A 15285-nucleotide genomic window follows, 5' to 3' on the forward strand; every position below is an offset into this window, starting at 1 on the left:
ATCTAAGCGCCTAACATGGTAGTGGTCCAAGGTCGCGTTGGATGATTGCAGATATTTCTAAATACGATGGTGAAAAGGAGACTCCTCCGTATGTTGTTCATGTTTTGTTGATCCTTCCATATTTAATTTAGGAATCCGGGAGATCTGCGGTCCCTTCCTGAATTTGCTGCACTTTGTTCTTTCCTGACATTTTTTGGTTCTGATCTTGGTATTCACCTTACGTTCCCACAGTTATATGATTTCCTCGCTCTTCAAAATTCAGGTATGAAGTGCAGCAGTAAGCAATACATTATTGATCTGACCATTACTCCAGTTGTTAAATTATTGTTTCGTAATAGATTTTGGAATACTAAACACTAGTTATAATTATGAAGGGAACTGTATATGTTAACATTATTACTTAGTCAATAACTTTCCAGTCGTCTTAAAGATTACTTGTAATAAAGTCCGCATAGTATTATGGTCTATATTCCTCTATGTAATGCTACACTACTCGTTTTGCCACCATGCATACTCTGTACTGTCTGATGTTCGTAGCACTTGAGTTACTAAAGCAATTAGCTGTAATAGTTTAAAACCAAATAGCTTCGTTTTCATAAGTAAGTAGAAGTGTGCATGCTCTTACTGCCGATTGTTGGTATATCTGGCCCAAATGAGTAGTCATCAACTGACTATACATGAACGATATTTTATTTTCTATATACTAAAAGAAATGGGGTCTCGAAAGCTTCTGGGTTCACAACGCGAGAAGTCCTTAAATTCACTTAACCATAAACTTTTATCTCTTTCCGAGTAATTAGTCTGGTACTTTTTGACTACACATCTCTGTACTGATTAACTCGGGCAAACTGTTAACTGACAAAGTTTTGTACTGATGTCAAATGAATTCAGTAAGAGGTGGTAGATGGAGTGAGACCTGAAATTCTTATCGACTATATTTTGCTTATTCGTTAATATTTCAGTATATATTCCCCAGCCAACAGTTGTTACTACCGTTTTACACCTAACTGTATGCCATGTTGTACACCAAATATATCTGCCATTCTTTGCCTACTATATATATATATATAATTCTTTCTTCATATCACCTATGTTCGTAGCTTGAAAATATTGTAACTTTCCTTTTTTAATAACATACAAACATGTGGTTTCCAAAGAAAGCATTTTTGGTCAAAGCACGTTCTTTAAAAGAAGCTATGGTCTCTAGTTAAGAAAACATACCGCGAAAAATATCTGTTAATGAAATATCCGTCAACGAAGTACAGGAGGATGCTTCATTAAGTATCACGAGCACATCATAAATCAGTTGCAAGTATAAGAGCTGTCCGTAAATTATCACAATGAAGTATAGGTTCTTCCTCGAACCCTTTAGATGCCCCTCAGATCCCCTGGCACGGCTGACGGTAGGGCGAGTCAGCTCCCTCTTGAAATGCCCTCATATGGCCATGTGCGTACAACCACTGCCGAGCAAGTCTTACTCACTGACTTCTCTTGGCATTACAGTTGTTTCCGAAATTGAGAGTACGAAAAGAAAATGTCCGGTGCTCTAACCGGGTTGGTGGACACGGAGAGTCCACCTAGAGGAGTTGGAAAACCCTGATTTCAAACCAATCGTGCATATGGGCTCTAGGAAATGGCGTTTGGACCTATTGTTGGTCACTGGTTACCATGGGACTGCATCACCTTACGTTGCCTCACTACCTTGTGAATCAGACCTTCAGGTTAAATGCTTCAGGTGTGGCCCCCTAAGAAAACCACCTGCTTCGGTTTGAGTACCCAGGCAGTATCTCAGCCCCCACACGGATTGAGTGATTCGTGTGGTGCATGTATATTTGGTGCCTCATTGTACCAATGTTTATATGTTTAGACAAATAAATATCCCTACTTTGTGTACAGAAAGTGTAATTTTCTTGTGTATATACAAGCATGTCATGCGCTAATCATTCGCAGTTCTTTTTTATTAGCAAAAACAAAAATATGGGAAACTCTTCACGTCAAATTGCTCAATAAGTTAAAATACCGCGCTCGTCCTGATCGTTGGGAACCAGTTTTGGGTCGTTTCTTGCTTAGTCATGGTCTTCATATTGATGGAATTCAAACAGCTGCTGAGCTTCTCTTAAACAGTGAATGTGGAAATAATGAAAAGCTGAATGTATTCATTCAAGAGTCATCTGAATATGTCTCTAATTACTACAGGCTCTCTCCTAACGTTCGTGTTAAAACTCTTCTCTGTCTTTTGGAAACTCAGTTTGATCGGAATCAGCCTTTCAAAGATAAGGCAAATCTACGCTCTCCTGTCGATTTACGATTTCCTCCCTTGGGGATTGATGTTTGGGGTAGAAGCTATTGGCTTCTGAAGGATTCAGATATAAATATTTACTTATATAGGGAAGATCATCAGGAAAACAATTTCCAGGTAAGTACTTGTGTGTTTCCTATCTTATTCATGTAATACTTATCGGTAGGGCTTTGTTTACTCAATGATTTAATTTTCAAAATTTGAGTTCCAAGTTTTGATACCGCTTCGTATGTACCTTGGTCTGAACAAAAATTAGTATTGATAACTTTCGCTGAAAATGGCTGGAAGCCGGGAACGTAAATCTGTACACAGTTACTGAGTCCTTTTTATTAATACCTTATAAAAGAATAATTCAAGTAAATTAACATTGTGATGGTAAATTACTGCGAGAATCCTGTTATTTTATGTATTATATATTCAATAAATAGCTTTCAACTTATTTCTAAAACTCAGCAGATCAATGAGCTTTTACTACAGGTTTGGTGTAAGTCTTTTAAGATCAATTCTTCATTTTAATTGGAATAATTTTTTACGCAATATTTAATTAGTGCTTGATTGTCACTTTTCCTCTGGAATTTACTAGTTGAACTGGGTTGATTTGTTGTGAAACATTAAACAATGCTGCTCTTATTTATCACATAGGGTTGGTGGAACATATACATCTGGCGCCCCCCACCCTCTTTCTTGTGCTATATTTTGTCTCTTGACCAAGAAGTGTTAGGTTAGTTTGTAAAGTACTGAGCTTTCAACCATTGTGTTAAAGGATGGAATCCCATTTCATCTACCTTAGTCGAGGCAACCGCGCGGTATTACAGCTAACATGAATAGTATGACTGCAAGCAAATTATGTAAACATTTCCAGTGAGTCACTTTTATTTATTAAACAGCCTATCTACATTAAGTGAATACTCTAGAGAGTATTTTAGTTCAATTTCTGTAAATTCTCAACAACACTGAATGAACTAAATAAGAGATGTATAAGTATATTTAAAAAAAACAAGAACGAATGAGAAAAAACTGAAAGGATTTTGTCTGTTTGATCAGAATTCATATTTTACTAGCCTTATTACTTATTGTTTTTATTATCTTAGAGCTAAAGTCACTCCTACTAATGGATTGGCATATTAGGAACTATGGTTTTAATTTCATCCAAGAGTATTAGCTCAGCACTCCTAATTTGCTCATTCTGTGTTTTTCTTCACTAAGTTATTGTGTGAATCTTTTGACGACGTTCGTGGTCTCATCGAGGAATTGAAAGAAGCCTTTTCGGAAGATGAAAAGCTCGAAAGTATTTTTAAGAAAAAGCAAGCCTCAGACAGATCAAATCTGAAATATCAATGGACAAACTTGATACAGGATAATGTAGCCTCTCCAGAACTGGAAATTTCAAAAAATGACGAGGATTCTGTTGTTTCACCGCTATCGCAGCCAAATGATTTCTTAAAACCTTCAATTACACCACCACCAACTCCTACTTGTGATCAAAAACCAACTATTCATTCAGTCGACATGTTATTAGCAATTTCAAAGATTGAGCATTCAGTCAAAACAGAAAGTCAAGAAAATAGTGGGTTAAGTGAAGAAGTGGTTTCTAGTGACAGAGGGAAAACGGATGATCAAAATCATAATGTTCACGAATTTGAGGTGGAACAAAAATGTCTTGATGCAAAGTACGTCTGTTTACCTATCAATAAACATTTTTTACTGTATAGTTATCCAAATCTTAGACTAATGTTTGTTCGTACTCATTTTGCTTGTCCAAAGTAGCGCGTATACAATACACAGAGACAAAAAAACAGGGGTCTGTGTTTGATATTTACCTATCAGTCATTAACCTCTCTTGCAATTGAAGTGAAGGTGAAATAGCATCCAGAATTCGAAATTTATTGCGTTCTTTCCCTTATATACTCAAATGGCGTTGTAGTTGAACACTATCTTACAAACATATAACGTATCAGAATACGCTTTACTTTACTGCATAAGCTTAGTTTACAATTTAAAAACAACTTGCCTACTTTTTGCAGATAAACTATAATCTTGCTTGATCATTTGTGAATCTGTCATGATTTGTCTTCAGAATATATTATTAGCCAGCGTCTTTGTTGTATGTGTGGCAATATCAGTCGTCTGTATCAACTGATGTCTCCAACAAACAGTTGATTTCTAACTTCTCTTGTATGACAAAAGTTCTCCATGAATTTAAGCCATCACTAAATACGAAGTAAAACTGGTTAACAATCGTTACAGGTTATTGAACAATTATGTTACTGCAGATCAAATATCCAAGTATTGTTTGCTTTTCAAACTACATATTTTTTACTAATCAGTATTAAAGATAATAAACATACAATTTCCTTTAAATTCTTTTAGCACAGAATATCACATCAAGCAAGAATGTACCACTGAACAAGTCCTAAGACCAGAAGATGATTGCAATGAACATACAAACCAAGATTCCGAGTCATCAGCTGTGGAACCATGTACTACTGTTTTGTCAAAGAAGTTTCGGAAAAACAGCTCCACGAAGAGCTCAGAAATTGTTGTTAATGAACAGGATTTACGACGCAGTAGTAGGCAACGTAAGCCTGTTCAGGTATTTAATATCCAACCATCTCAATCTAAACGTCCAAAGTTACCAACCCCAGTTTCAAACTCATTACACAAGGTCAATAACGAAAACGAAAAACTTAAAAAGCAGAAAATACCTGTCGTAAAAATACACCTCACTTCAAATGGCCATGTAGTAAATAAAAACCAAAAACGAAAAAAGAAACGTCATCGTAAAAAACCTCGAAAGGGTTCAAATCCTTGGATTTATGGAACATCTTCAAGTGACTCAGATGGTGAAGATGACTCATTTGAAAATGCACTTATGCAACATTTAAATGTAGATAGCGATGAATCAAATCTTCATTCACCAAAAAAAACAGGCAAAAACGTAAATCCTGAGTGGTCAGATGCGCCTGAAAGTGATTTCGACCCGAATGGTTTGGATATTCAAAGTGATGCTGATAGTGTAACCGATGGACGGAACTTGGCCAGGCAAAAACGTTTACAAAAGAAGTTTGAATCAGATCCAAATACTAATTGTAATGCAGACGAAAAGGAAGAACCGTGTCAGGTTTGCTTTAAGTCACATTTACCCGATTGGATGTTGTTATGCGACCGATGCGATTTGGGACATCATGCTATGTGTCTCTCACCTCCTTTACATATTATTCCGGAAGGCGATTGGTTTTGTCCTCGTTGTCAACACGCTACTCTGATATCAGCTTTAAACGAAACCATTACTGTTCTTGAGGCTGAATCAAAGAAGCGAAATATTTGGAAGCGTATGCAAGAGCGCTTGAATTTTGTTAATATCAGTATGACGAACATTTTAGGAGATGATGATAGTGATTTCCATGAGCGTAAAAACAAGAAAGGAAAAGTACTGCGTAATACTCAAAAGAACAATGTTAAGTATGCTTGTGATGACTCGTATAGTGATCAAGAAAACGAAGATATTGCTTCTGTATCCCATTCGGATACTAAAAATACTAACTCCAACACTGACTCTGGTGTTGACGGCAGGTCTCAAGGGAATCCAACTAGGCGTCGTCGTCAAGTTCGGCCAAAAGCAAAGACTCCGTTTTCCAGACCACGCCGTGTAAACTTCCGAGAAGAAACGTCTGAAGAATCAGAGTCAGTCGAGTCTGATTATGAACCACTTCCTTGTAGAAATACTCGTCAACGCCAAGTTAGGTATAAAGTGAGCGAGGCATTCAAAGAGCTAGATGAAGCACTAGAAGCTGACGAAAAATATCAAGAAGAAAAGCAGCGCAAACTAAAACGAAAGACTAGTGAACATTACAACCAAACTGATGGTGAAAATGTTATCGACGAAGAATGTGAGCTCAACGGTCATACGCCTAAATGTTCACGTGGAAAAGACCTATCGAATATCTTGGGGCCGGATTGGAAAGAATTCGAAGAAGATAACAGTATGCGATCTCGTAAAAAGCGTCGCATTGCTGATCTGTCTTCTAGTTCTTCTAGTGAACATTCGAATGAAGATTCAGTAGATGGTAAAGCAAGACGGAGTTGTCGAACGAGAGATGAAGATTTTAAACCATCATCTTCTGAAGTGTCAGAAAGTGAAGATGATGTCGACTCTCGGAAGCATATTTCAAGTGATGAGTTTGAACAATTGTCAAGTGATAATAGTTGGCTTTCAACTGCACGACACAATTCTCGTTCGTCACGTGGAAATACTCGAAAAAAGAAAAGATCATCCAACTATTCTTACCGGTCTCGAAAACCCGTCCCTTGTTTTGAAGACAGTGATGAAGGATCTGATCGTGCAGTATTACGGACTAGAAGGTGAGCTATTTACTAAGTTCGACATTCAAGTTTTTAAAATATTTCTTACTAGTTTAAAAAGAAAACTATCAGTCAATAAATCACAGCAGTGAATCCCGTACATTCATTCCTTTTTTGTTAAAAGTGAATTATCACTATCATCCACTTAATAGCTTCTGCTCAGAGCTTAGCACACAAAGTTGTGTCTGCTTACTGACCTTGGGGAAGTATATAACGTAATGGCTGAATATAGTTTTGTGTGTTGTACTACTAGTTATACATATTGTTTATGATTAATAACAACACCCAGATACTCAAACTAGATTAAATAGAGTTGGTTTTAACCCGGAATTCAGTAGTTGGCATCCAACTGTCTAATTCAGAATCACAACTTTCAGCTGCGACAAAGTTCAATAACATTCACTCACTAGTATATTTATACTGTATGCCATACTGTACTATTGCATATCAAGGTATATTCTGTTAGTAGATTGTCACTATAAACACGATTGACGGGTAGGTAAACTACACACCATTTCATTGCTAACTATAAGCAGTTGTTCCAGTTAGTTGGTCATTTAATATTTTCCAATATTTACTCAAATAAACCCCAGCTACAGTATCTGATGGTGCGTTTTTCCCGTTTTCAAGAATAAAATGGGAAGTTATAGACGCTTCGAACTTGTGTTATTATTTGTTGACATTTAAATCTTGGATTTCCAAATCAAAGCTTCCTTGTTTTTTTCTGGATTAAAATTTTATGCTTATGATGATGAACGAGTTTGGAATCGTTAGATTGGGAATGTATACAATACACATTGACCGACGATATGTGGTGGTACGATGTAAGCGAGTGATAACTGCTGATGGGACTTATTGACAAACCTGAACGTCCCGAAATTAGCGTCAAAAGACAAAACCATTAGCCAGAAAACGGATGTTTTAATGTCTCGACCGAAACTGCTACCTTGACGCGGTGGTCGGGCTTGCCTATCGTGATGACCCAACCGAGCTATATTGGCTGGAACATATGTTGCTGTAGGTTCTACCATGCCAGGCAGGTCGATTGGAGAACGGTAAGATTAAAAGCAGCAACTCAAGGTCTGAGGGCGAAGTCGTACTGCTGACTGTAGAGGGGTGTGACAGCAGTAAGGTGTTTCCCTCGGACAACCAGCATCTGCAGAGATGCTGCCTTCCCACAAGGAGGGGTGGGGTTAAAAAAGGTCGACCCTAAAAATGTCACACCTCACGGATTTCCGTCTCTGGCGGTAAGGCCCTTTGAAGAACGGAGCTAACACATTAAAAATCTTCCACGAAAAGGTCGTGCGCGACCGGCCTCAAGCAGTTGTCCCTTGGGCTCTGCGGTCACGCTCCCAGGTCGTTAAGACCAACACTAATCCAATTTCCATTTCAGGTTCCTCAAGAAATACCCTTCCACGGTGTGGGCAGCCGGGAAGTGATATCAGCCCTCATACCCGTAACAGCACACGAGACCAAGTTGATCACATTCAAATCCCTCCTACACCTCCTAATACCTCTCTTATCTCCATGACTAACCCTCCTCACGTCTCTTCATCACCTCACACCGCTGGTGCAAACGATTCGATTACGCGGAACGTTATTCCTGGTCTCCTAAAACCACGCTCTAAACTACACGTAGGAGCTTTTAACGTCCCAACACTGTGCCAAATAGGACAGCAGGCTTCCTTAGCTAAGACTTTAGAATCCCGCGCCATCGATGTGTGCTGCGTCTCCGAAACGCGCATACAGGATCCAAGTAGCGTCACTCACTTGTCCTCACCATACCAAAATAAATAACCGACTCGATTTACGCTTCGTGTATCTGGAAGCCCTGATTCTGCTTCCCGTGGCCTTGCCGGCGTAGGTATAACATTGAGTCCTAGGGCAGAACTAGTTCTCTTAGAGTGGATCCCAGTAGACAGTCGTTTGTGCGCTGTCCGACTGAACAGAACAGTAAGAATCCGGAAAGATAGGGACGCTCGTCGTTGCCTCTTCGTCGTCTGTGCCTATTCTCCCACTGACTGCAGCGCAGACGATGTAAAAGATGAGTTTTACAGAAAGCTCTCCGAACTCCGAAAAGCTAGGCGCTCGGATGTAGTATTAATAATGGCCGGCGACTTTAATGCTCAAGTAGGTAAACTAAGCGATAGGGAAAGACACCTGGGTGGACCTTATGGTGTCGTGGCTCAAAGAACAGATAATGGCGACCGTCTGTTGCAGCTATGCTCAGATAACCGCCTGTTCCTTGCAAATACTAACTTTAAGCATAAGGAAAAACATCTTTTAACATGGAGACTCCCTAATTCGTCCCAACGTTGGACCCAAATAGATCACATCGCTATCAGCCACCTATGGAGGGGCTCGATACAAGACTGTCGCTCATTCTGGAGCACATGCTTAGATTCAGATCATGCTCTAGTACGAGCGCATATTTGCCAGCGTCTTACTGGACGTAGGAAAGACGCTGCAAATAAACCTCTTAGGGCCCTACTTAATGATAGTCAAGCTAAGAGTATATTTCAGGAACAACTAGGAAAACAGTTAGGCAGCCATGTATGTGATGCCCACCCCGATGCAGCATGTAATGATATCCGAAAAGCTGTGGAAACAGCAGTGATATCTGCTAGTACGGTAACCCGTAAGGTTAGGGAGCAACACTGGATCTCAGCAGCATCTATCGCACTGATAGATGCTCGGAAACTCATTCTACCTGGCTCTGAACATAATGAGGAGCGGAGTCAGCTTAAGTGCAAGCTGACAAGAAGCCTACGCAATGATCGTGAACAGTGTGAGTAGCGAAAGCGAGAGAGATGGAAAAGGCAGCGGCAATAGGTAATGGCAGACAATTGTTCAGACTTGTTAAGGAAACCGGTATTAGGAAACCAACTGTTAGCGAAACACTCTCAGAGAAAGATGGACATATACATTCTCAATCCAGGAGATTGGATCGATGGGCAGAACACTTTAGGGATCAGTTCAACTGGCCTTCAGCCACACTTCGGTTTCCCACGATCTCCAGTCAACCTAAATGGCAAGTTAATGTAGGTCCTCCGACTCTTTACGAAGTTGAAAAAGCCATAGGAAATGTGAAGCGAGGGAGAGCAGCAGGCCCTGACAGGTTTACTCCTGAGATTTTTAAGGATGGTGGTTTAGTATTAGCAATGAGATTAACCGAGGTCTTAGGTAGAATTTGGGAACTGGACGTAATCCCATCTGACTGGTCTCAATCACTGATTGTACCAGTCTATAAGAAAGGACAAAAGTCCTCTTGTGACAATCACAGAGGAATAAGTTTGACTAATATAGTGTCTAAAATATTAGCTTCAATAATACTTCGACGCCTAACTAAAGCTCGTGAAGAGCAGACTAGAGAAAATCAGACTGGTTTTCGACCTGGACGTGGTTGTATAGACCACATATTCACACTACGTCAGGTTCTAGAACACAGACACACGTTCAGACGCCCCACAATGGTAGTATTTCTCGACCTTAAGGCGGCATTCGACTCTGTTGATCGTAAGGTTCTATGGCAGTGTTTGTCACTGAAAGGAGTACCAAAGAAGTGCATTAACCTTATACAGGCTCTCTACTCGAACACAACTGGTAGAGTGAGAGCTTATGACGAACTGTCATCAGAATTGATTACCTCAAGTGGTGTTCGTCAGGGCTGTCCACTCTCCCCATTCTTGTTCAACTTTATCGTCGACGTACTTTTAGACATAACACTTTCCTCGTCTAGATTTCCAGGGGTTGAACTTCTACCGGGAGGTTCACTTGTTGACTTAGAATATGCAGATGACATAGTTTTATTTGGTGAAGACGCTGACAAAATGCAGAGTCTTCTGACCACTCTAAGCAACAATGCAAGCATGTTCGGGATGCGATTCTCCCCCTCGAAATGCAAAATGTTGCTTCAGGATTGGGTTGCATCGACACCCGAACTAATGATAGGGAGTGAAGTAATTGAGCCTGTCGATCGCTTCACTTATCTTGGAAGTCTCATCAGCCCTTGTGGTCTGGTGTGTGACGAAATCTCAGCACGGATACAGAAAGCTCAACTAGCTTTAGCCAACTTGCGTCATTTATGGCGTAGGCGAGATATCCGTCTATCAACCAAAGGACGTGTTTACTGCGCAGCAGTTCGTTCCGTCCTACTTTATGGCAGTGAAACATGGCCGGTAAGAGTGGAGGATATTCGTAGGTTACTAGTATTCGATCATAGGTGTCTTCGAAATATTGCTCGTATATCCTGGGACTATCGAGTAAGTAACGCAGTTGTTAGGAAACGGGTACTAGGTAAGAATGGCAAATCAATTGATGACGTAGTGAAACTTCATCAGTTGAGATGGCTGGAACACGTGTTACGTATGCCCAACCACCGACTGCCTCGACGTGCAATGTTCAGTGGTATAGGAGTAGGTTGGAAGAAAGCTAGGGGCGGCCAGACCAAAACATGGCACAAGTCCATGAATTCACTGACAAGTGGACTGAGTCATGTTGGTAGGTGTAGACTACCTGGTTGGGGACCGCGAGATGATAGCAACCGATGGTTAGAGACCCTGAATGACATGGCTGAAAATCGTTTGCAATGGCGCAGGTGCATCCACTCTTTGTGTTCTCCCAAATTTTGATCTCCTTATTCCTCCTTGTCTCTTTTTTTTCTCTTCCCAAATTTATTTCACTGTATTATACTCTTTAAATAACATCTCCAAACACTAATTTTCCCGATTACTGCTTATACTCTTATTACCTCTACCACTACGGGATTTGAATCGACCATTGCATCTCTGTGCTAATGTGATCTTGTTAGGCGCCAGTTGAAAGGTAAATGATTGGAAAGTACAGATTTCGTTGGTTAGTGAGATTAAGACCTAACTGGAAAGCTTACTTCTCGCTCCATAGTATCACTAATCCCCAAATGCCCTGGTACGGCGGAGCGTGGGGAGAGTCGGCTCTCCCTCTTGAAATGCCCTCATATGGCCATGTGCGTACAACCACTGCCGAGCAAGTCTTACTCACTGACTTCTCTTGGCATTACAGTTGTTTCCGAAATTGAGAGTACGAAAAGAAAATGTCCGGTGCTCTAACCGGGTTGGTGGACACGGAGAGTCCACCTAGAGGAGTTGGAAAACCCTGATTTCAAACCAATCGTGCATATGGGCTCTAGGAAATGGCGTTTGGACCTATTGTTGGTCACTGGTTACCATGGGACTGCATCACCTTACGTTGCCTCACTACCTTGTGAATCAGACCTTCAGGTTAAATGCTTCAGGTGTGGCCCCCTAAGAAAACCACCTGCTTCGGTTTGAGTACCCAGGCAGTATCTCAGCCCTCACACAATTCAAATGAGATTTGTGTGGCGCATATTTATCTGGTTCCCCCTTGTATCAATATCTCTGTTTTCAAATAAATAAATAACGACATAATGTAGAATTTTTCTGTTGGGAGATTGGTAAAACAGTGGTGCTTCTGATTTTCTTTATTTTTTCAGTTTTCGTTGAAATCATATTTTAGTTAGATTAAAATCACACTATTAACATAAAATCTAAGATATTCCTGGTATACCCCCAGATTTTAAATAGGAATTAATATTTGAATTCACTTCCCCCCTTCTCTACGGACTGAACATTCATCACATTTAAATTATAACAGTTTAAGCCCCCAGAATTCCTTTTTTGTTTTGTCAATGAGCATTACGAGTTTGTTTGATATGTGACTTTTGTAGGCTGATCGCATAAAGATACCGTCAAGTCTATCAAATGATGGCAAACCGCAAATAAAAATCGCAGATTTATATTTGAAAATGCTTTTGCAAATCCAGACTGTGATCCGCCTATCAGAACCTTTGCTGACTCTGTTGTATCATTGCTTCGTAGATTTTTGGCCCGTCCTTATCGTTTTTATCCTGTGAACAAATATTATCCTACAAGTCATGGAAAAAAACATCCTTATAGAATGGGCCTTTGCTTTCTATATTGCTTTTTAGTTAATAATAGCAAAATTTGCTTGTTACTTCAGATTATAAAAATTAACATGATTTGTAATTATCCATATCTGTTAGCACTTCAACTATCATTCTTGTTCTCTTACGCGATTGAACCTTCGTGGGGAGTCACATTGTCTTTGTCCTTTTTTGTAAGCTTAACGAATACACATTTGTGCCTTGTCTTAAAGTTTTGCAACTGGCTGCCGGGTTTCACAATTATGATGATTATTTTCCTTCCCTCCAGTTCATGGTTGGATACTCAATACATTAGCGTTATAAACATATGTAGAATTTTTTCGTTCCTTGTTTACGCCGAAATTCTAGATCTGCTTTTAGTAATGTTGATTCATGAGAAAGAATTGGATTGTATGATCGAGAAGTCAGCAAGCAAACTATTTTTCACTAATGAACCGCTTAGTTTTAATTTTAATCTGTTTTTTTTTAATTACAATCAACAATGTCTGGTAACCCCTGTTGTTAGATATTAGTGTATATGTAGATTAAACCAATGTGTACCTCAATATTTATCACTCTGACACTTGATTTCACAATAAAAGTTTCCATAGTTGGGCACGCTAACTTTCATTCATTCTTAATGAGTTTCAGCAGCCCAGATATGCTATCTTTTAATGAAGTTTTGAAACCAATCGACGTTTTAAGTACGTTGTGAGTCTTAAATAAATACTGGTCATAATAATTTTACAAACTTGTGTGTTTTTATGGTTGTTAACTAGTTTTCTAATCTTTTCTGGTTGATAATGTGTACTCATCAATTACCTGTTTGGTATAGTGTACAGGATGAAACTTTATTATTTTTATTTATAGGTGTACCCGAACTGTTGTTAGTTACCGTGAATCAAACGATGAAACAACAGATAATTCTGAACACAATCTTCCGGAAATTCCTGTTACAAGTAAAAGTAAAGTTCGTAGAGTGTTAGATGATGAAGAGGAAGAAAAAGAAGAGGATGCTGATCGGTCTCCTACTCCAATATCTGTCAGTCTAAAAGTAAAACGCTCCCAGTCTAATCGCACAGTTTTAAAGTATTCTTCTGATAGTGATTATCAACCGTGTGAAGATGATGATGATGATCAAGAAGGGGACAGTCAAGGTGATAGTGATTCTTTAACGACGGACGGGAAAATTCCACCAACAAATATCTCTATAAAATCAAAAGGTATTATTGAATCACAATCAGATGAATCAAATCACCAACATTCAACTTCAGAATTGATCATCTCCGAAACAAGTGATATCGATAATTCACTTTTCAAAGATAATGTGAAATCGGTTTCTGTCGAATCAGGTGGCTGTAAAGTTGAATCTACAGACAATATTATGGTAAACTCATTTGATACATCTAAAAATCATGTAAATGGAAATAATTACGAAAATGATGAAGAAGTAGAAGATGAGGCTGATGAATGTCTACCAGTTCGTACTTTACCACATGTTTCTCCTCAATTTGATAAGCAAATTATTGAAAACAAACCTTGTGTTTCTCCGGATATTTTTTAAAGTTTAAACTTATTTATAATTATGTTCTTTGTTGTATGCTTATGACTAATGTTACTTTTGTATATTTTCCATTTTGATTGACATTCAGGGAGATTTTTGTAGTGTTCAGTAGTTGTTTTAAAAGTCGCCAAGTAATAAACTAATAACTAAAGTTCAGTGTAATTTTTTTGGTGTCCTACAATAATCTATACTCATTATCTTATTGTACATAGTTGAATCCTGTCGATTTATTTGTTATGATGTGTTGTTCATTCGTTTATTTTTAATGTTTAGTTGCCTTTTCGGCAGTATGATAATTTTTCATGATAATTGAAAGCATTTAACTACGTTTAAACACTATCAACGGATGCAAAAAATAATGTTCTTTTAATGAGTAAATGATTTGATTTTTCTTTTTGTGAGATTGTTATGCAACTGCTTTTTTCTCTTCGTAAAATTTCACAAAAGATTCCCCATATTGCTTACTTTTCTTTGTAAACTTTTGTAATTCGATGATATCGTGTCTTATCATCGTAAAGTAGGTAGTTACAAAAAATAATTAAGGGCAGAGTTTTCGTGCCAGATGTATAAATTTATCTTTTTGGGAACAAGTTCAAATTGTTGTCAGATACTACAACATAGACTAACTTCTCCTGGATTGATTTCGCAATTATATATGTTGACTCGACGTTATGAGAATAGACTTTTTCATTGTTAAACCCCAGTTTACTACTTTTCCAAATTACTAACAACACAAAATCGCGTGTGAACACATCGTTTATCGTATCGAGTTACGCGGTACAGTTATAGGTGGTGACTTGTGTTAACTATCGAGCGCTGGATCCTTATTTGAATCATTTGGCCACTAATCAGTAGGACTGGATCGTTGAGTTTCAGACAATTAGTATTTTTTTGCTCTCATAAATTGATTGTCGTTAAGGATAGATGATGTCACTAACTTATGCTGTGTCATAGTCCGTTGATATTGGTGTACGTACAATGAGCAATGTTGACAACTATTCTGACTCAATGTTTTAAACATATATTCGCGACAGTTCAGAGCTGTGACCCCGTATAATATGCACTGCTAAGGAGACTTGCACAAGCAAGTAACATCCTCTCAGCGGTTTTGGTACTCCC

The 15285-nt window shown here is 38.8% G+C and overlaps 1 protein-coding gene across 1 annotated transcript; it reads left to right on the plus strand.

The window, feature by feature from the left end:
- RSF1 (respiration factor rsf1) lies at positions 1-15136 on the plus strand. The gene is made up of 6 exons (XM_051217182.1): positions 1-88; positions 132-262; positions 1965-2416; positions 3506-3969; positions 4670-6661; positions 13473-15136. Exons 1-6 carry the CDS (start codon positions 42-44, stop codon positions 14164-14166), a joined length of 3780 nt encoding a protein of 1259 aa, XP_051073888.1. The 5' UTR covers positions 1-41; the 3' UTR covers positions 14167-15136.
- Positions 15137-15285: the final 149 nt, after the last annotated feature.

This window comes from Schistosoma haematobium, chromosome 1 (assembly GCF_000699445.3).
Source record: "Schistosoma haematobium chromosome 1, whole genome shotgun sequence".
NCBI classification, from domain to species: domain Eukaryota; kingdom Metazoa; phylum Platyhelminthes; class Trematoda; order Strigeidida; family Schistosomatidae; genus Schistosoma; species Schistosoma haematobium.